Here is a 20,663-nt window from a genome sequence, read left to right as displayed (position 1 = left end):
ATTTTCAATTACTATTAGACTTAAATTTCAACCTTCTAAAATTTATTATGTTTATTCATAAATAAAACAATTTTATTAAAATTTTTATTATTATTCAAAAATAAATTTAATTTATTTTATTTTTGTTTTGACTAATTAGTAGTCATTGTCATTATTTATATCATTATAATTTTTTTTATTTAATTATATCGTTTTAATTTTAAAGATCAAACCATCCTATCCATTAATTTAAGCATTTTTATTGACAACTTGATCAAAAGCAAAAGCAAGGTTAATTCTGACACTAAAGATAAATGGATATAATCTATCCGGATAGAAGTATTAATGCTACAATTAATGACTATACAAAAGACTAATCTATCATTTTCCAATGCACATATACTTATAAGGGTAAAACAATAAAGTCCAGCCATTTAATTATAGAAAAATTACTATTATACGATTCTATCCAAATAGAATTTATCCCCTTATCACTAATCTAATTCTAATTATCCAATGCTTCAATTAGTTTTTGTCCATATACGTTTTTATACATTTTTACACATGGAAAGTGGGAGATGGAAAAATGCAATTAAGCTGCTGAATAGAGAGGTCAGATTGAGATTGATAGTAATCCTCAAATTGCCCCACATTGAGATTGATAGTAATCTCAGCTCATAATCATCAGAGGCAATTGGCATTGGTATGAAGCATTCCTAGAATGCATTATGGCATATAATATTCCCCCGAAAATCGAGCATTTTGTTTGGAGAGTTCTTCGTGATAGTCTCCCGATAAAAAGTTCCTTCCACCACATAAAAAAATTCGGAGATGTGTTATGTGCTCGTTGTGGTATCCGTGAACCGGTGGACCACGTTTTCAGAGAATGCACTTGGGTTCGTGGCATTTGGTTCGCTTGTCATCTCGCTGTGAAGACTGGTTGTCATTCAGATGTGAATTTCTTGACTTGGGCAGATAGATACTGGCAGGTTTGTACAAAAGAAGATACTGAATACTTCTGGGTAACTTGTCATGTTCAATTAATATGAGAGAAACAAACAAATAATAATCAGTTGCGAAATTGCAAAAACGAAAAAAGAAGTTGGATTTTTGTAGCATAAAACCAGTTCTTGAATTTAAGAATAGGCATCGTTTAAATAATTGGATATTCTGAAATCGACGCAATACTTTTATAAAACCGCTACTTAAACGATATAAAATGGACAATTTTATTAATTTGTTTGCAGCGGTGACAACCATAATATTTTTGTTGCCTTATATATACGATTAGAACTGCAACTATACTTGTGTTGCTATTATCAACATATCTATATTGTGAGATCTAATTAATTTGACAAAAGAAACTTAATGAATTAACAACTGAACTAGTATAATTAACTGGTTTCAAAATAATTTATATTTTTTGAACAATTTGTTCTTTTTTGGATCAAATCATCATACTACAATTTCATAGAAAAGATCACAGAAACATTAACATTCAGTTTACTTGTTCCACTTGAAACATCTGGTTGGATCCAAGCAAGGACCATCGGATTTGATCTTCCAATAACAATCTCGGCAGAAATATATGTTTTCTTTGTAAATATCAAACCACTTAAATTGGCCATTCCATGTAAATTTGCAATAGAATAATGTACTTCCCCAAATATTCCGACGGAATTTAAAATGATACATTTCTTGGTCATGCAGAAGGTGTACACCTAGGTCGTTGTCCTTCGACTTACAGTGCACTGTAAGATCTACATCTTTCCCGACCTCGTTTATGATATAAACATCTGTTTTGTAGTTAAGAGCACTGGCCAATTTTAGAAGACACAGAAGCAAGAGACAGTAGTATTGTTTGGTGCTAATGAAAGAACTCATGTTACTTAGTTTATATTTTTCTTGCGTTTGAATTATTGAGATTTATAGTTGCTGGCAGATGAACCAAAACATTAAGCATCTGTACAGAACAGGTAGCTTAATAATTTTAATTATGGTAACAGAATATTAGGAATATTTATACTATTTGACAAGGAATAATTAATTGTATATGTTATATCAAAAAAAAAGCGAAACAAGAGTTTTAAAATCCAAATTAGAAACTGCAGTAAATTAAAGAATGTCTACATCTTTATATTTTTTTAATATGGTTGTCAAATCTGGTCAGGCTAATTCGATTGAAATCAAAAAAATAAAACACACACATTGTGTATGTCCACAATATCATCCTCATACACAATGTGCTTGTGTTATTTGTTAAATAACAACTATTAATTTTGTAGTATAAATAAACACGACTCATCGGCAGACTTGGAAATATTTTATAAGATGGGCAAAATTTTATCGAAAATTTGTATGATAGACAAAATTGACAAAATATAAATTTTAAGATGAACAGTACTATAAATTTTAAGGCGAATAAACAATACTAATAATTTATATATTTATATTTTTTTAAAATTCGGAATAATAAGGTAGTCAACTGCCTAGCATAAGTTCATCTTAGATTCGCCCTGGACAGGAGTTGTTAATTCTTCTTAAAGTTTTGTATTTTACAACCTTCAATTTCAATAGTTTTGGTTCTCTGTGTTTGAATTCTGATAAATTGTTCTCTTAATAGTTTTGTATTAAAAATTGATTGATTCATAGGTTATCTGCCAATTCATATATTCCGGTATGAATCATTGGATTTCTGGGAGTTTTTTTTTAAAATTTTAAAGTAATTTTGTTTGATTATTGTTTGGTTCGGCTGTTTTTTTATAGCTGGTGACTATTAGTTGTTGCTGATAGTTGGCTGGTAGCTGATAGACTATAAGTGTTTGGTAAGATTTAATTAACTGTAGCTGTTTATATATAAAATGACCACAAAGGACATAATTTTTTTTATTTATTAAATTATAAATATATTATATCATATATTATTTAATGAAAATATTAATAATATTTTTTTATAAGAAGTAATATTTAGTTTAAATTTATTTAGATATTGTTTTGATAAATTATTAAATTATAGTTGTTTTAATATAAATAAAATAATTTTATATAATTTATGAATAATTAGAGTATTTAAAAATAATTTAAATAATTTTATATATTAAAAAATCATATATTCTAGTAGGGGTAATTTTGTCTAAATAATTAAAAATACTAAAACAGCTATCGATTGTTGGTAAAAAGCTTCAAAATGGACCTTTTCAAGCAGCAGTTTTTGCAGGTTTGAAAAGCTCCCAAAAGCTCTAAAAAATTCTCATCAAACATTTTGGTGGAGTTTTTTGAAAAGCAAAAGGTAAAAACTCCTCCAAAAAGCTGAACCAAACGCCCCCTAATTTAAGAATAAATTACGCTAAGGTCCCTGAGATATTCCATAATTAACAGTTTGATACCCCTTGTTTTAAAACTCTACTTAATGGTCCCTCAGTTTTAATTCCGTTAACTATTAGGCCCCTCCGTTAATTGCGACACTTATTTTCAAACAATTTGGTACTCCACCTTTAATTTTGTGAACAATTTAGTCCCTCACTTTTAATTTTATAAAACAATTTGGTCCCTCATTTTTAAACAATTTGGTCCCTTAAATTAACATAAGAATCTCTCACTTTTAATTATTTTGATTGTATTTTTAATCTTAAATTTGATTTGGCATAATATTATTGATTCGGTTCAGAGATGATGAGATTGACCAAATCTATCTAAAAATATCTTATCTTGTAGAGTAAAATTCATAAGTTAATTTTTTAATTTTAATATTTTCTGTATGAGTTTATTTCTCTTTTTTTATTAAAACAATAGTGATTTTATCAAAACAATAAATATTATTCTATATATCTCCAAAGATTCTTACTCTGAATATATATCACCCTTCAATCAACTGTATTATCACAAATTCATCATACGTATTACCTTAAATATAGCCTTTAAAGTTTTTACTATAAATATTTCAAGTTTTCCGATTATAAATTAAATCAAGAGAAAGTTACTCTGAAGTCTACTACATTAATATAATTTTAATTTTAAAAAACCATAACTATAATCTCATTTATAATTAACACTCATGGACTGGTTAATCGGTCGATGTCCACCCCTAAAGCCGACATATAATATGATAGAACATATTTCAACTCCTAAATCTATATCCATAACCCAATTGATCCTTTATATTCTAGTTTTAAAAAAAATGAAAAAGGTTCAAAAAAAGTCTGTAATTTAATTAAATTTTAATTATGATTAATTAGTATTTGATTATAATTAATTAGAGTAATTATGATTTTTATGAAACTCTCTATCCAATTAAGGTGTCATGTTAGCAAAAGGAGTTTTTTGATCCGGTTTTGATAAGTTCGGGATATAAGTAATACGGATTTCCACCTTTTGACTTTTTAAAATTTTTGAAACAAAATGAGGGGGTAAACTGGTCCTTTTTTCGTTTTACATGGTCGAGTGATTAAATTAAGGATCCAATTTCATAAAAAGAAAATTAAACAAAAATTAAGGAATTAGATTCATAAATTATTAATTTTTCACACTGCATGCCATCTCCAGCCACCACCGCACAACGACGCCATTGCCTCTTTTTGCAACGACAGATGATGTGGATTAGGGAGTTTTCTGTGGAGATGAGTTGAGTGTGGACGGAAAGCGAGGTCATGACGGAGGTAACTGAAGAAGAAAAAGAAGTGTAAAACAGGTGAAAAAGGTTGATAGGCAGCAGGTCAATCCTTAAGATTTAGGGTTGTTCAATTGGAATGAAGGAAAGAAAAAAATGTGAAAAAAATCCTTAGATTTTTAAATGAAAATAAATATGATTTATGAATTTTCTTAATTATAAAAATTAAATTGATATTTGAAAATTATTAAGAACTAACATAAGAAATATGATTAATATTAAGAATCATTTTAAACTTTTTACCAATAATACCAGAGTGGGTTTCACTTTTGAAGACGAAAGTGGGAAGATAAAAATTGATACAATTTGGCCAAATTTAAAATAAAAGTGATCTATTTTCCTAAAATTATACTTATTTAATATTTCGTGTCAAATTGAATAGGTGAAATAATCCTTTGTTTCGTAAGCCAAAATATAGCTTTATTACTAAATTGTAACAAAGAATACAACCATAGCTCAAACACAAGCTAAATCTTAAGAAGCACTAAAAAATTATTAATAAATCAATTTACTTAGAAATTATTTTTATTAATCCAAAATTCATAACGTTTTTTAAATAATTATATGTTACATCAAATGACAAATAATGCATTTTAAGTCTCATCCTTATAAGGACAATTCCACTAATTCAAAGATTTGAATCTATAGTGCTAATGATTGGGGAAGATTATCAAAATGATCACTCTAATCTATATACAAAATGTAGTAAAATTGTTGCATGCATATATCAGCAATATAACTTTTCTTTTGTAGGCAAAAATAGACGTATAATATGGGAAGATTTTTATTTGTTGAAGAAAATGAAATTGTTGAACTTAAAGCATATATATGAAAACAATGAGTGTTTTGTATTGTTTACCCAAATAATTTGCATAATATGGAAGTTAATAAATTGCCAGCAATAGGATACCAAATGTAGAACTATTGACTTGCCAAGTAAAAATCATTGCTCATTTTAAAAACATTAAGGAAATGACCAAGTAGACTGCAACTAAATTCAAAACCTAGAACTAGTTTGAAACAATGGAAACATATATTAATGTCCAAATCTAGCAATGATAACTTTGAATGCCCAACATGCACTCTCTGAATCATCTACCTTGATTCAATTATATTTGCTCTTCTTCTTAGGCCTCAACTGCAAAAAAAAAACAAATTATATAAACATTTATGCACCTCCATGGAAGCTCGAGGCAAAACCGACAATTATGTTCAAGGTTAAAGTTGAGAGCAACAAGAAAGCACCTGGTTGCTGTGACCGCATTTCTTCTTCCTGCAGTTTACGGCCCTTGGGTGCAGACGTGCATAACACCTAGTAACCAAAGATAAAATAGGACCATCAGTCCGAGCTGGAGCTACATTTATAATTGGCATGCAATATGTGAAATCCAGAACAAAAGACTAGTAGCACATTTGCAAGTTGATCAACAAGTGCACAGCTCAACGTACGATGAGTGACACAAAAAAATTCTACATATTAGTTCAATTACATAATGACATACTATATGTCTGAGTCTTGGTATGTGAACTTCATAGATAAGCTTTGAATAGAATTTAAAATATAGACAATATTAGTAGAGAATAGTAGTTACCAGTAATAATGATGTTTGAACATTCACATATATCATTATATCCAAACAATTTCAAAGAAACAACCAATGATATATATCATTCAGCTGTTCAACAAAATCAACTGAACTAAATAGAGCCCAGTTGATAAATTGAGAGTGAAAATTCATGTTGGGACTAAGATGCCGTCCATTCAAGATTGGAAAGCAAAGGAGGGTTCAACTAGTAGTCCCATCAAAAAACCCTACCCAGACCAGAAGAACGCATTCTGTGCCCACAAAAGTAATCAAATTCCGTTCTACATGCGAACGGAATTCATATACTATAATCTGAATCAAGGATGCACTTTTCAATATATTGATCACAACCCACTAAGCTAAACTCATTAGGTAACTACATTCTACAACTAGAAAGCAAAGCATTCTCCTAGGATATGCAAATTCAAATACTTATTTCAATCACTATTAATAAGGAAAAGAACAGTAGATGGATAACAATGCAACAGACAAACTCAGTACAATGTACCACCCATGAAAATCAACTGAATATAAGAAAATCCAAGCTGACAAAGTAGCAATGGACATTTATATGGGGAACTAGTCTGAGTTCAGGTGCACAATACATAGCAAAGAAGTTACAAAATATCATATTATGAAAATAAAACAATATACACATTTAGATTACTGAGAGAAGATGATTACTTGCGGCAAATCATCTTGTCTTGATTGTATTTGCGAGCCAAAGCCTTAAGAGTAGGCTCAATAATTCCTCCCCTGAGTCTCAACACAAGATGAAGAGTCGACTCTGCATAATCATCGTCAACAAACAAACATAAGTCTATGAAAACAGTATCCTGTATAAATGAATATTTTCCAAATAAAAATACCTTTCTGGATATTGTAATCAGCCAGGGTTCTGCCGTCCTCAAGCTGCTTACCGGCGAAGATCAAACGCTGCTGGTCAGGTGGAATCCCTATGCGATTCATTCAAGCAACAGATTCAGTTTTTTCTTTTCTTTTCTCAGCAACCAAACAAACAGAATATCAAAAAAGCAAAGAATAATTAAAATTAAAAGTACCCTCTTTGTCTTGGATCTTCGTCTTGACATTGTCGACGGTGTCGCTGCTCTCGACCTCGAGAGTAATGGTCTTTCCGGTTAGGGTTTTGACGAATATCTGCATTTTTGCTGCTCTCTCAATATCTGTCTCTCGCTGGGGAACAAGATGGTATCGGATGGGTTTTATAGTAGCTAGGGTTTCGAGAGACAGTTATTGTCTGTATGTGGGCTTTTTGAGGGACCCAAAATAATGGGTCTTTTTCAAGAGGAATTTATGTTTTTTTATGGCCAAGCGTCCGCCTTTTTAGAATTTGTTTTTTCTTCTATATTTAAATCAAATCCTTTTTATGTTTTTGTTTGCATTAATCAGCTATTTTTACATCATACATCCATAATATTTACATATTTTGTCCTCTTCATACTAATAATAACCACATTAATATTTTTTTTCATAATAATAATATCCAAAGTAATGGCATTGAAACCCACGACCTAGCAGTTTTTTGCTCAGCGTTTATACCATTTGAGCTAAAACTCATTGGTCAAATTAATATTTTTTGTCCCTGCTATATACAACTTCTCTCTTTTATAAAATTGACATAATACTATTATTTAATAAATGATTTTATTTAACGTATTATTATTTTCTAACTAATTATAATTATATTTCACATATTGATAAATTATATATATTAATTTTCAAAAAAAGGATCATTATATTTTATAAACAAAATTAAAAAAAATACTAATTTAAATATTTTATCATATTTTTTATTTATAATATTATATATTTTTAAATTAAATTTATTAAAATTAAAAAATTTGATCCAATCCGGTTGAACTATAAACATCCGACGAAGCCGGTTCCCGTTCCGGTTTTAAAAATATTAGCTTGAACATAGTAAAATGGATATGTTTCCAACCTCTAGCCGTCTTAATATTTTCGTTACCTTATATATACTATTGAAACTGGTGCTAAGTGAATATGGCATAAGAAACTCAATGAAATAACGATATTTTTGGCAACAATTTTTTTTTTTAGGATAAAACCATCATACTATAAAACCATAGAGAGAAGCAAACACATAAAATTTCTTGATGTGTGGCAATTATTTCATAGAAAGGATAACATAAACATTAAGGTTCAGTTTACTTGTTCCACGGGAAACATGCGACTGGATCCTGCTGCAAGCAAGGACCATTAGGTTCAATCTTCCAATAACAATCTTGGCAGGCATCTCGGCTTTCTACGTAAATATCGAACCACTTAAATTGGTCACTCCATGTAAATCCGCAATAGAATAATGTAGATCCCCAAATATTCGGAACAAATGAAAATTTAAACGTTTCTTGATCGTGCAGAAGGTGTTTGCCTAGGTCATCGTTTTTCGACTTGCAGTGCACTATAAGATCTACACCTTTTCCGACGTTGCTTGTAATATAAACAATGGTTGTGTCGCGAGATGCAATGGCTAATTGTAGTAGACAAAGAAGCAAGAGACAGTAGTAGTACTGTTTGGTGCTAATGAAAGAACTCATGTTTCATTAGTTTGCATTTTTCTCGTGTTTTATTATTATATATTTATAGAATCGTACGATGAACGGCAAAATTAAGCAAATGGCTAGAAAAAGTAATTAATAATTAGTGTTTTAATTAGTATTATGTTCTTTTGGTAACTAATAAAATTTTAATTCCATATTGAGAACTCGCAGCATAACTCCTATATGTTACTATTAGTAAATAATTAAGGTACATAGACATAATATAATTGTAGAGACATGCAGTTAGTACAAATTAAGGTATATAGACGTAATTCTCATGGTAGAGACATGTTCATGAGTAAAAAAAATATTAGTAGGAAATATTTATGCAATTCGACAAGGAATTAGCTGTGTATGTTAAATCAAAGAAAGGGAAAACAATAAATTTGAAATCCAAATTAGAAACTGCAGTAAATAAAGAATGTATATCTTTATGGGTAATTGATTCTGGGTAAAATGGTGACCGAACTTTTAGATATAATAAAATAGTTACTAAATTTTCATATTTGTTATTCTGAAAAATATATATAAGTAATTTCCGGTCAAATTATGCAAATGAAGTAATCAAATTTTAATTTTTGTATAAATAATACCTTATATTTTACAGATACACATGATCAACAAAAAATCATTTTGAATTTTTTTTTTGTGACCAATTTTGTTTTACATGGAAAAAAAAATAAAAGGTGCAATTTGCTGATTTATATTTTAACCAACAAATGAGTGACACGTCAGCACTGTGTATGAATTTGGAAAAAAAAAGTTGGTGTATTTTTATGAGAAGTTTTAAAGAACGTGATTATTAAAGTTGGTGAATTTTTATGACATTAACCCATAAAAATATTATGGTTCTTATTTGTTGCAAACAAATTAATAAAATTAGTCACTTTATAATGTTTAAGGCGGTTTTATGAAACTACTATTTAAGATAATGCAATAATTTAAACTGAGGCCTATTCTAAAAATCAAGGACCGTTTGTCTTTTCTGCATTTCACGACTGATTAGTATTTGTTTTTTTTTCTCTTAAATTAATTGAACATGACTTATCTTATTCAATCAATCTGCCTGCATCCTTTGTTTTAAAATGAATGGTTCAAATTAAAAGAGTTTGAATCAAAATTAAGTTTTATTTTCGAAAAATATATAGTAGAAATTTTATTTAAACAGAAGTTGGTTTATCAGCTAGTACAAAGCGAGAATATCTAAGTGAGAATATCTTATTAAGTTCTTGTTTTAATTTTTCTTCTGCATAACACCATGCTCCACATTATGACTAACCTAATCAACCAACCGAATTCTAGGTTTATAACTTTTACAAAATAGATAACAATTACGTTTATAAACCAACTTTTGTTTAATTAAAATTTTTACTACATATTTCTCAAAAATAAAACTCAATATAATTTAAATTTTTTAATTTGAACCATTCATTTTATAATGAATGGTTGATGTTGATGTTTTTGCTAGAGGAATGGAGAATTGTTCTACTTTTACTCAGGTATGAAAATCGCAGTCTCCTCCCCATACGAAATTTTTCATTTGGGAGGCTTTACATAATAGAGTTCCCATTATGAATTTCTTAGGAAAATTGCCACGACCCAATCTTAGAGCCGAGACCGGCGCTAGGGAATGGGAGTGGTTGCTCCGAAACCCGTAGCAAGCCTAAAAACGTAAAATAATTTTTCGCGAAACATAAACGTCATGCATGACAGAAATAAACACGTGTCATGCAGAAGCACACATGCCAGGCACACATATCCTCTGTCAGTCACAATATGTATAACGCAGCAAGCGTAAAACGTTTAAAACTTTAAAACTTTAAAACGTTAAAGTTATATTTACAGAAAACTGCACATACAAGCTGACTTACAAAACACTTATCTACTGCAGCTCTAAGAGTAAAGTACTGTTTCTTTACATACTAAAAAATACAGACTTCTGGGAGTAGGATAGAAGTCCGTTGCTTCAAAGCGTCTTTATCCTGAAAGGAAATCTGTGAGGGGTCAGTATATGGGAATATACTGAGTAAGTTCATACATTTACTAATAAGTATTCAAATAAAACATAACGTCGTAATCAATCATATGCAGCCAAGTACAGGATCCGAATGAAACCTTAATCCTCAAACATACTAATAATCAATCGATCAACCCAATCATAAATATCAATTGCGAGTCCAACTCGCTGGTGGCCCAGCCACTAGATACGGGGACTTCCAGGCTACACCGTAGCCGAGTTCACTCTCGTATCGAAATCATAACCCAATCGTAAATTTCATAATTCGTCATCAGCTCCCAGCTGAGTTATATCGAAACTGGTGATCACACAGTCCTATTGTCGCCCAATAGGTAGCACGTTCCATCGGATCAATACTGGTTTCAAATCAAGCATATGCGCAATTCATATAAAAGTTTCGCATATAAAACATGCAATTCAAATATAAAGCAATATAAAATAATTGCTTAAATAAATACTTTAAAAGCAAATCGTATAAACTCACAGAAAACGCTTATCCAAAAATACGTCGGGGCTTTAGAACGTCAAGCTTCCCGAACTACTGGTCCAGCTGCTTCTTGCCTCGCCGGATCTAAAACAATTTTAAAATATTTGACTTGTATTAGAATCCTATTCTAAGATTGACTCTAGACTCAAGACTTGACACATTTTACTTTCATTAATCGTCGTGCTTCTCACGCATATCCCATTAAACGATATCAAACTCGTTTACGGATCGTAAATTACTTCTAATTCAATCTATTTATAACCTCATTAGGTTAACTACTATTCGATTTCCGATTCAATACGTGAATTCCTTTAATTCAATCGAGGTACGAAGATTCAGGGTGCGAGAATCGGAGGGTGCACGCTCGTGCAGGGAGGTACACGTTCGTGTACCATATGTTGGTACACGTTCGTGTACCTTAGTACACGTTCGTGTACCATTGATGGTACACGTTCGTGTACCACAAGTACATGTTCGTGTACCACAAGTACACGTTCGTGTACCATTGATGGTACACGTTCGTGTACCACAAGTACACGTTCGTGTACCACAAGTACACGATCGTGTACTGTCGTGCACGATCCCCCAGAATCGATTTCCGGGGTTTCCGACCTGCTATAAACGTAAAAACGCTCCAAACTCAACCAAAACGCGTATTCTAAGCTCAAAACGCTATATCTCAATCCTATACTCGATAAAACGATAAAATCGTTTCGTGGCCTAAAACTTTGAATCGATATAACTCAAAATATAGTCGTTTAAACGATAAAACGTCAAGCTTACCGTGACTATCCGTCGAAATACGATCGTTTGGAGTTATAGAACGTCGGAAACGGACGAGAAACGGAATCGAGCGACGGAACGATACGGTATCGCCGTTTGTAAGAAATGAAACGAAGAAGGAGAAGAAGGCTCTGATCCCTTCTTTCATTCATCTCAATCTTATATATATCCTGGCTAAAATACGCTTTGGTCCTTGAAACTTTTCAAAAGTTTCAATTTAGTCCAAAACTTATTCAATTAATCTTTCTATTAATTCAAATACGTATTATTTATCTCCGAATCAATAATACTAACTTAAAATATATTTTTCCACCCAAAATCCTCAAATTTCTATTTTCGGGGTTTAATTGGCTAATTTGCACTTTAGCCCCTAAACTTCTCAAAGTCTACAATTTAGCCCCAAAATACCTCCACATCCAAATTTTCAAAATTAACTCCTTAAATTCCGCTAATTGACTCATTAAATTTTATTCTGAATTTCCGATATAATTAAATTAAATTCTCCTTAATTTAATTTATCGGAAATCACAACACGTGGCACGACGTAATTATCTTAAAATGTTTTGGGGTATTACAAAAATGTTCTATAGTACCTCCGGATAACACATTCTGTTCCTTATGTGATGTGGTGAAAACACATGAACATTTGTCTATGCATTGTGTTTTCACTAGGAGTATTTGGTCACTACAAGAAATACTAGAATTAGCAGCAAACATTTTTGCTGCTGATAGTGCTAAAATTGTTACTATTAACATATAGCAACGAAAATAAATTGTGGCATATTGCTGCTAATAAAACGTTGCCTTAAATATTTGGTAACAAAATTTTCTGTAAAATGCTGCTATAACTTAACTAATGGCATCAACTTTCAAAATTAATACTGCAAAATATCTTTTTGGCAGCAAAAGGAAATTAGATGCAAAAGTATTTGTTGCTAAATACAGAATTTCTTGTAGTGGGTGTGGTATAGTTCATAGATAGGATTTAGTTTGGATTGCTCCTAATTCATTTGCAGATTTTATGATTCAATGGCAAAGCATGGTTCCTAGAAGTCGCAATCGGAAACTATGGGAGATCTTGTGGTATATGCTTGTGTGGGAAATATGAAAATGTAAGAAGGACAAAGTTTTACGGAATGATTTTTCAAACAAGAAGGCGATTATTTTTAATTGCTTTTCTAAAATAGTTTTTATATTTAAAAATTGTAATATAGTTTTTGCTATTCGGATTTGGATTTTTTTATGAATCCATCCAGTATTTTGTATTTGAACAGTTGATCTCTTTGTCTGATGCTTTTTGCCTAAGTCTTTAGTGTGCCGCCTATAGTGTACCACTTTTTGTGTGATAGCTTAAAGTAGTGGTTTTTGCCACTTCTCGTGTCTTTGATATAATTTTATTCATAAAAAAATTTATTAAAACTGCAACTAAACTTGTGTTGCAATTGTTAACATATCTGTATTGTGAAAGCAAATTATTCTGATATTGAAATAACAATTGAACTAGTATAATTAACTGGCTTAAATATAATTTATATTTTTGACAACAATTTGTAGAAAACCATAGAGAGAAGCAAACACATACGATATCTTGATCTGTGGCTATTATTTCATAGAAAAGATCACAGAATCATTATGATTTAATTTATTTGTTCCACTCGAAACATGTAATTGGAATATCTTGCAAGCAAGGACCATCAGCTTTGATCTTCCAATAACAATCTTGGCAGAAATATTTATCTTCTACGAAAATATCAAACCACTTAAGTTGGTCACTCCATGTAAATTTGCAATAGAATAATGTAGTTCCCCAAACATTTCGATGAAATGAAAATTGATACGTTTCTTGATCATGCAGAAGGTGTACACCTAGGTCGTCATCTTTCGACTTACAGTGCACCGTAAGATCTACATCTTTCCCGACGTCGTTCGCAATATAAACATGCACTTTGTAGTGATATGCAATGGCTAATTTTAGAAGACAGAGAAGCAAGAGACAGTAGTACTGTTTTCTGCTAATGAAAGAACTCATGTTTGATTAGTTTAGATTTTTCTTGTGTTTGAAATATTTAGGTTTATAGATTGGTCAGATGAACGGAAAAAATTAGCATATGAACAGAATAGGTATCTTAATAATTATGTTTCTTCAATTAGTATTATACTTTTACTATTTGTTTTTAATTATGGTAACAAAATATTAGGAAATATTTATACTATTTGGCAAGGAATTAATTGTGTATGTTAAATCAAAATGGCAAAAATTAGAAACTGCAGTAAATTAAATAATGTCTACATTTTTATTTTTTTAGTATGGTTGTCAAATCTGGTCTGGCTAAATGGATTCAACTAAATAAAATACAAATTGTGTACATGCTGTTTGCCTGCACTTTGTTTATGTCCATATTATCATCATCACACACACTGTGTATGAGTTATATTTGTTAAATTAACGGTTACTAGTTTTGTAGTATAAATAGACAGGAGTTATTAATTGTTCTTTTAATTTTGATTTTACAAACTTCAATTCAATAGATTTTTTTCTCAGTGCTTGCATTCTGTTAAATTGGCCACAGGTTATATATCTGCCAACAAATATATTCCAGTATGAATCATTGGCTTTCTTGAGTTTTTTTTTAAAAAAAAAATAAAGTTAATTTGTTTTCTTATATATTTTAATTTAATTACCTTTTATTTCCTTTATGTTTCTAAGAAAACTCTAAACCTAACGTTTTTTTTTTTCGTTTTTAGAAATCCTTGTCTCAAATCTCAATAACTCAAAATTTAGTTGAATTCTATTTTTTTTAGTTTAACTTTGACTGTATATTTATTCAAATTGATAAAATCTATATTTTTATGATAAATTAAATTAAATGATTCATGTTTTATTTTTAATTTAATTTCAATTCATTTAGAATTTATTTTTCCAATATTTATCATTTTTAATTACATCATAATTTTTTATTGTAATGCTAGTTTAACAAAGTACATAGAAAAATAAAAATAATAATGTCAAAGAGAGATATAAAATATTCTTAAAATTTAAATATTCTCAAATTCTTTATTTTTTTAAATAAACATCATATTGTGATTGATATAAGATCATATTAATTTAAATGGATTTAAAAAATATATTTTAATATTAATAAGATATTTATTATCTATTATTACGTTTTTAATAAAAAAAACACAAATTTATGTTCAACTTATAAGGATCGTCTCGTAGGATTTTTTTTTTTAGAATCAAGTAGGACTTTTAGTAAAAATATGAAGCAGTTATATCTGTAAGAAATTCAGATAAGCGACAAGCTAAGAACTCAAAAGTAGGAACTGTACCATAGAAAGTCGTCCATATAAAAAACTTAATTCTTGGGAGAGCAAATGAATTCCAAAGCTTAGAGAACATACCTACAGTTGTGGCAGAGGTAACATGTTGAGATAATGCTGCTTAGCCGCTAACCTGCTGCCGCCGAGAACAACCATCCACCAACGACAACCGAACTGCTGCAGAGTCCAACGTCGATGCCACACCTGTAGCTTCTCTTAGTAGATGGTTGAAAGAGGAAGAGGAGTACACTGCTGACTTTGAGTTCCACACCAAAACATCCATATTTTCGGGCACAAAAATCAGCTCACTAAACTTCAACAAAAGAGCATTAAACACAAACATTTTAACACCTCTTAATCTACGCCTCCAACGCCAACCATCACAAAAAATTTGCTTAAGAGTAATATGTTTTTTATCCGAACGATTATAAAGACTCAAAAACATAGTAATAACAGTCCCATAACGCATCTAATTATCATTCCACAAATCAATTAAAGAACTATCCCCCACCTTATAATGCACATTTGAGATAAACACACTCCAAATATACTTGTTATTATATCAAAATTTATTATGCCTTTCCAAACAAACAAAAAAACAATTAAACATCACCCAATAGAGAGAATCCCAATTAGAAATACAAGAACAATTGGATATAACCCAAGGCCAATTAGAGGTATTATTAGTGAATATCAACTTCCAAATCCACTTAAATAACAAACAAAGGTTCTGATTTTATAGATTAACAATACCCAAACCACCGATGTAAAAGTCCTTACAAACCGTCTTCCATGAAATTTTTACGTAATGCCCTAGAGGACACATCCCCTTCACAAACAAATCATTTCATGTAAGATTCCAACTTCTTTTGAATTGAGACAGGCATAATGAAGACAGATATAAAATAAACAGAAACACTAAAGAGAACAGATTTCAGAAGAACTAACCTGCCTACCGGAGACAGAAGTGAACCTTTCCATAAGGCTAGTTTGGACATAAATCTCTCCACTACATGATCCACGTTGTCATAATTCAAACTTTATCTTGCTCAAGGGAGGTCGAGATACATCATGCAAAAGAACCAATCTTACAACCAACCATCTAAGAAGCTGCAGCCAGTTCATCACAATTGACATTAATCTTATTATAGAGTTTTTATGAAAATTAATCTTTAAACCTGAAATAAGTTCAAAGCAGCGCATAATCCAGGTTAAGTTTTGTAAATGCCTTATAAGGAAGGTAAACCAAAGTATCATCCATAAACTATAGCAAGGAAAAAGGCTAAGAGCTAGGATCAAAAGAATAATCCGAAGTAAATCCCATGTTACCAATATTTTCGAGAATGCATTTCAAACTCTCGACTGCAATCACAAACAAGTAAAGTGAGATATGAACACTATAACGAACACCTCTTTGTAATTTCATCACATGCTTTGGATATTTGTAACTCCAAATATGATTTGAATACAGACTTATATCCGAATTTTTAATTTTTCGATCCAAACATTCAGAGACAGATTTAGCGGCTACTTTACTTGCACCTAGACTTGATTTCCATTCTTCTTCTTCATGGAGTTAATACAATCAATTAGGCTTGGCTTTCACTTTATTTAAACTCTATTTATTCAAATATACTCCAAAAATACTAAGTATTTACATTTTTGATTAAAAATTACAAAAAGGTATAAGTGATTGTAAACCTCTCTATTTTACGCAACAAGATACTAAATACGTTATACAAATGACATGAAATTAACGTTCAATCACCAATTTAATTTATTTGACAATTGTTTAGCAATAAAAATATGTTTGTGTCTAATTAACTAAAGTAATAACTAAAATATCAAATAACTAAATGATTAACTAATTTAATATGTAAATTTATGGATTAGAGATTCAAGAGTTAATATTATATTATATTGTTCTTACGATCATGGATTATGGACGGTCATGCAATATAATTGAGAATCTAGCTATTTTAAATCACCAATCCCGCTCTATCACGTTTAGGATTAGAAAAACTATAATTCAACAAACACTATTTAGCGACAGAAAGATTTGTCGCTAAATGAGTTTAGCGAGAGATTATCGACGGTTTTTATAATCCGTCGACAAATCAACGACGACGATATATTGATTAGCGACGAACGAATCAACATCGATGGATTACCGATGGAAATAATTTTAATTTTAAAATAACCATTTTAATTAAATCGTAACAGCTACTCATTTTAATTATTATTTAATATCATTTTCAATATCTTAATATATCATTTTCGATATTTTTGAGAACTTTTTAGTATGTCACCCATCCTACAATTGCTCCCACTCAATGCTCGTTAGACGGACGGAAAAGCGAACGGAAAAGACGAACAAAAAAATAACCGAAGGAGACAAACTGAAAATTAAACGAAAAAAAAAGAATAAAAAAAGAAAAGAAGAGAAAACATTTAGAGAGAAGAGTGAGAAAAGAGAGAAAAAATAGTGGCTATGTAAAAATTTAACCTAAAATTAGATAAAATTTCTATATATGGTGGATACTTTTGTAAATAAATTGGAAAAATAGGTAGCGTAAGAAATAAGAGAAAGATGAATTAAAATGTTGTAAATATCTTATCAAAAACATATATTTCGAAAATAATCTCTAATTTGAAACCAAATGTATTATGAATCATATATAATAAATGAGATGAGTAGAATTTAGATTAGATCATTCTATATTTATATTTTATAATTATTTAAATCATTAAATTTTAGTCCTGTCTGATTTAGATATAAAAAATTTATTATATAATACCATATTTTATAAATTTAGTGTTATTTTAAATTCAATTCAATTTCTAGTCATATTATTTTAGGTTGAATTTTATTTTATTTTATGAAATCATTAAATTGAGTTTAAACCAACACAGTTTTAAAGTAATATGAGTATGCATCACATTGGATTCGAATCAATTATTTTTGGTGAACTAAGTCAACTTGTAAAGGGTGTAGTTCCAGTCTGTCATTTTAAAATAAAAGGAGTAATGCGTCCAAATCCATTAAAATTGGACGGTGATTTTAATCAACTACGTATTGAATTTCTTTTGTAGCAATGGCTGTTTTCTTAAGATAATAAAATATAGCTATTTTATGGATACTAATTTTTTTTAACAATTTTTACATTTTAGGGCTAATAATAGAAAAAGTGAAATATTTTTGATTTTTTATAGATTTAAATATTTTCCTTTTGTTTCTTTTCTTACTCTTCCTTAACTGTAGAAAGGTGTTAATAGCCAAATTTATCGAAGAAGCAGAAGATGAGAAATGAAAAATTTATTGGTCCCAAAAAAGCCTAGTTTAAATCGACAAAATTATTGAAAATTTAAATTTTAGTTTGAATTGCAAAAACAGAAGAAGATTTGGATATATTTTTGGACCATAAATTAACTTTTTCATAAATTTTTATATTATAGTTTCTAATGATTGAATTACATAAAATATATAAATTCAGATTATATAGTATTAAATTACAAAATTTGAGATAATTTTGCTACACTTTTTGTCAAAACTTTGGGATCAAAATTCTGTTTTAAGCACAAAATGAAAATCATGCTCCACATCGACACACTATAAGCAAATCAAGACCGTCTATCACGACTACTAGAAACCATAGACTAAAATCACAACCGTCAACGACTCTTCCAAAAATGCACTACACTTTCACTGGCATTCTTCACAATCGCCCCTAACGCCGCGTAGTCCTCAAACGCCTTAACATCAATCTTATACTGTACAAACTTCGGAAAAAACAACCAAAAACCCGTCGTCAAAACAAATCCAACGGTCAAAAATCCAGATACCAAACCAGGCAGCCGCCACCTCCCATTCAACGCTTTTTTCAAAGCAATCTCAGCCGTCAAACAAAACCCATGCAACAGAAAAAACACAGAAATATCTCCGGTGGGTTTAACCCGCCCCAAGTAATAAAACATCAGCTCATGCATAACCGCCGATACCACAAACGTCCCAAAAACAGCCGGCAGTGTAGCCCACGTCCTTCCGATGAAGCGCGTGAAGATAAACCGGGTGGGTTCATATACAGTCGGGCGTAGAATACTAGTCACCATTAAATTCCATCTATGCCCCCAAAAATCTTGAAGCGAAGTTGACAAATACGGCTCATTAAACTGCGGCTCGAGCTCAATCCCTAATATGGCTCGAGCCAAAAATGCAGTAACGGCTAGAATTATCTCAAGAAGAAAATAAACATGAAAAGCGTATAAAACCGGAATCAAATTCGGGTTCATACGGTCACTATAATCATACCCACGAACCATAACCGCTACAAGAATACCCTTAATCGCATAATTAACAAACCCGTTTTTCAATTTCGGGTCATGGGTTTGGGTAGTCTGAGATGAGTTTTTCGAAATCTTGATTGGTAAGCAAGAAACCGCGACAAAAAGTGGTAGAGAAATGTTTGGATCGGAAGATAAAGGACCTTTATGAAAACAAAATAGAAGGAGCTTGAAATTCGCCAGCCACGCTATGAAAAAAGCGGTGGTGCCACCGAGATGAGGAGAGTGTAGATTTAGAGGGAGGTAAAGGAATAAAGAGACAACTGGGAGGATTAAAACGAACCTTTTGGTGGGTTTGGAGAAATATTTTCCGATGGTGTAAGAGTAGCATAAAGAAATGATGACTGTAATCCATACCTTGATGAAATTTTGAAATTCGGACTCCATTTTTGGTTCTTGATTTCGGGTTGATTGGTTCAGTTGTTGGAGAAGATGGGCTCGGTGGATTTGGTTTTTTGTTTATTAATGAAGTTTCATGGTTTGACCGTTGAGAAGAAGTGGATCTGGACAAGTTTGTGAGATGTGAAGAAGAATAAAATATTTGAGTCATAAGCTGTATTTTGGGACCCAGAGTATCTGACTTCTGTGGTGAGAGTGGGAATTTTTAATTCCAGAATTTGTAATTTTGTTCTTCTTAATTCAGAAAAAATAAAATAGAGCATCTTCTTCTTAAATTGGGAAAGTGGGTTTTTTAATGTTAAGTTAGAGTTCAGTGCATGAAATGCAAATCTGTATTAATTAAAGAGAATATTACACCATATCATCCAAAAATTGAAAAATTTATGTTAGTAATTCAGAAAATATTTTTTTATAAATTAAAAAGTTGTTTTTATAGTGTACCTCGTTTTAATTTTGAACATGTTTACCCTTTATTTAGGAATTAGAGTTTAAATGCCAGAGT

General features: G+C 30.6%; 4 protein-coding genes across 4 annotated transcripts; all 4 read right to left on the bottom strand.

Annotated features, from left to right (window-relative positions):
• Positions 1–5,549: 5,549 nt before the first annotated feature.
• Positions 5,550–7,447, bottom strand: LOC126659968 (ubiquitin-60S ribosomal protein L40-like). The gene is made up of 5 exons (XM_050353304.1): positions 7,293–7,447; positions 7,101–7,187; positions 6,916–7,018; positions 5,891–5,957; positions 5,550–5,783 (listed from the first exon to the last, which is right to left on the bottom strand). The coding sequence occupies exons 1-5, from the start codon at positions 7,393–7,395 to the stop codon at positions 5,751–5,753; spliced, it is 393 nt and encodes a 130-aa protein (XP_050209261.1). The 5' UTR covers positions 7,396–7,447; the 3' UTR covers positions 5,550–5,750.
• Positions 7,448–8,420: 973 nt separating this feature from the next.
• Positions 8,421–8,810, bottom strand: LOC126661565 (S-protein homolog 5-like). Its single transcript, XM_050355420.1, has one exon. The coding sequence runs from the start codon at positions 8,808–8,810 to the stop codon at positions 8,421–8,423; it is 390 nt and encodes a 129-aa protein (XP_050211377.1).
• A 4,932-nt stretch (positions 8,811–13,742) lies between these two features.
• LOC126661564 (S-protein homolog 5-like) lies at positions 13,743–14,129 on the bottom strand. The gene has a single exon (XM_050355419.1). The coding sequence runs from the start codon at positions 14,127–14,129 to the stop codon at positions 13,743–13,745; it is 387 nt and encodes a 128-aa protein (XP_050211376.1).
• Positions 14,130–18,892: 4,763 nt separating this feature from the next.
• LOC126659455 (acyl-CoA--sterol O-acyltransferase 1-like) lies at positions 18,893–20,392 on the bottom strand. Its single transcript, XM_050352745.2, has one exon. It carries the CDS (start codon positions 20,147–20,149, stop codon positions 19,094–19,096), a length of 1,056 nt encoding a protein of 351 aa, XP_050208702.1. The 5' UTR covers positions 20,150–20,392; the 3' UTR covers positions 18,893–19,093.
• Positions 20,393–20,663: the final 271 nt, after the last annotated feature.

The sequence above is a fragment of the Mercurialis annua genome, linkage group LG8 (assembly GCF_937616625.2).
Source record: "Mercurialis annua linkage group LG8, ddMerAnnu1.2, whole genome shotgun sequence".
NCBI lineage: Eukaryota > Viridiplantae > Streptophyta > Magnoliopsida > Malpighiales > Euphorbiaceae > Mercurialis > Mercurialis annua.
This window is presented reverse-complemented; position numbering and strand designations above follow the sequence as displayed.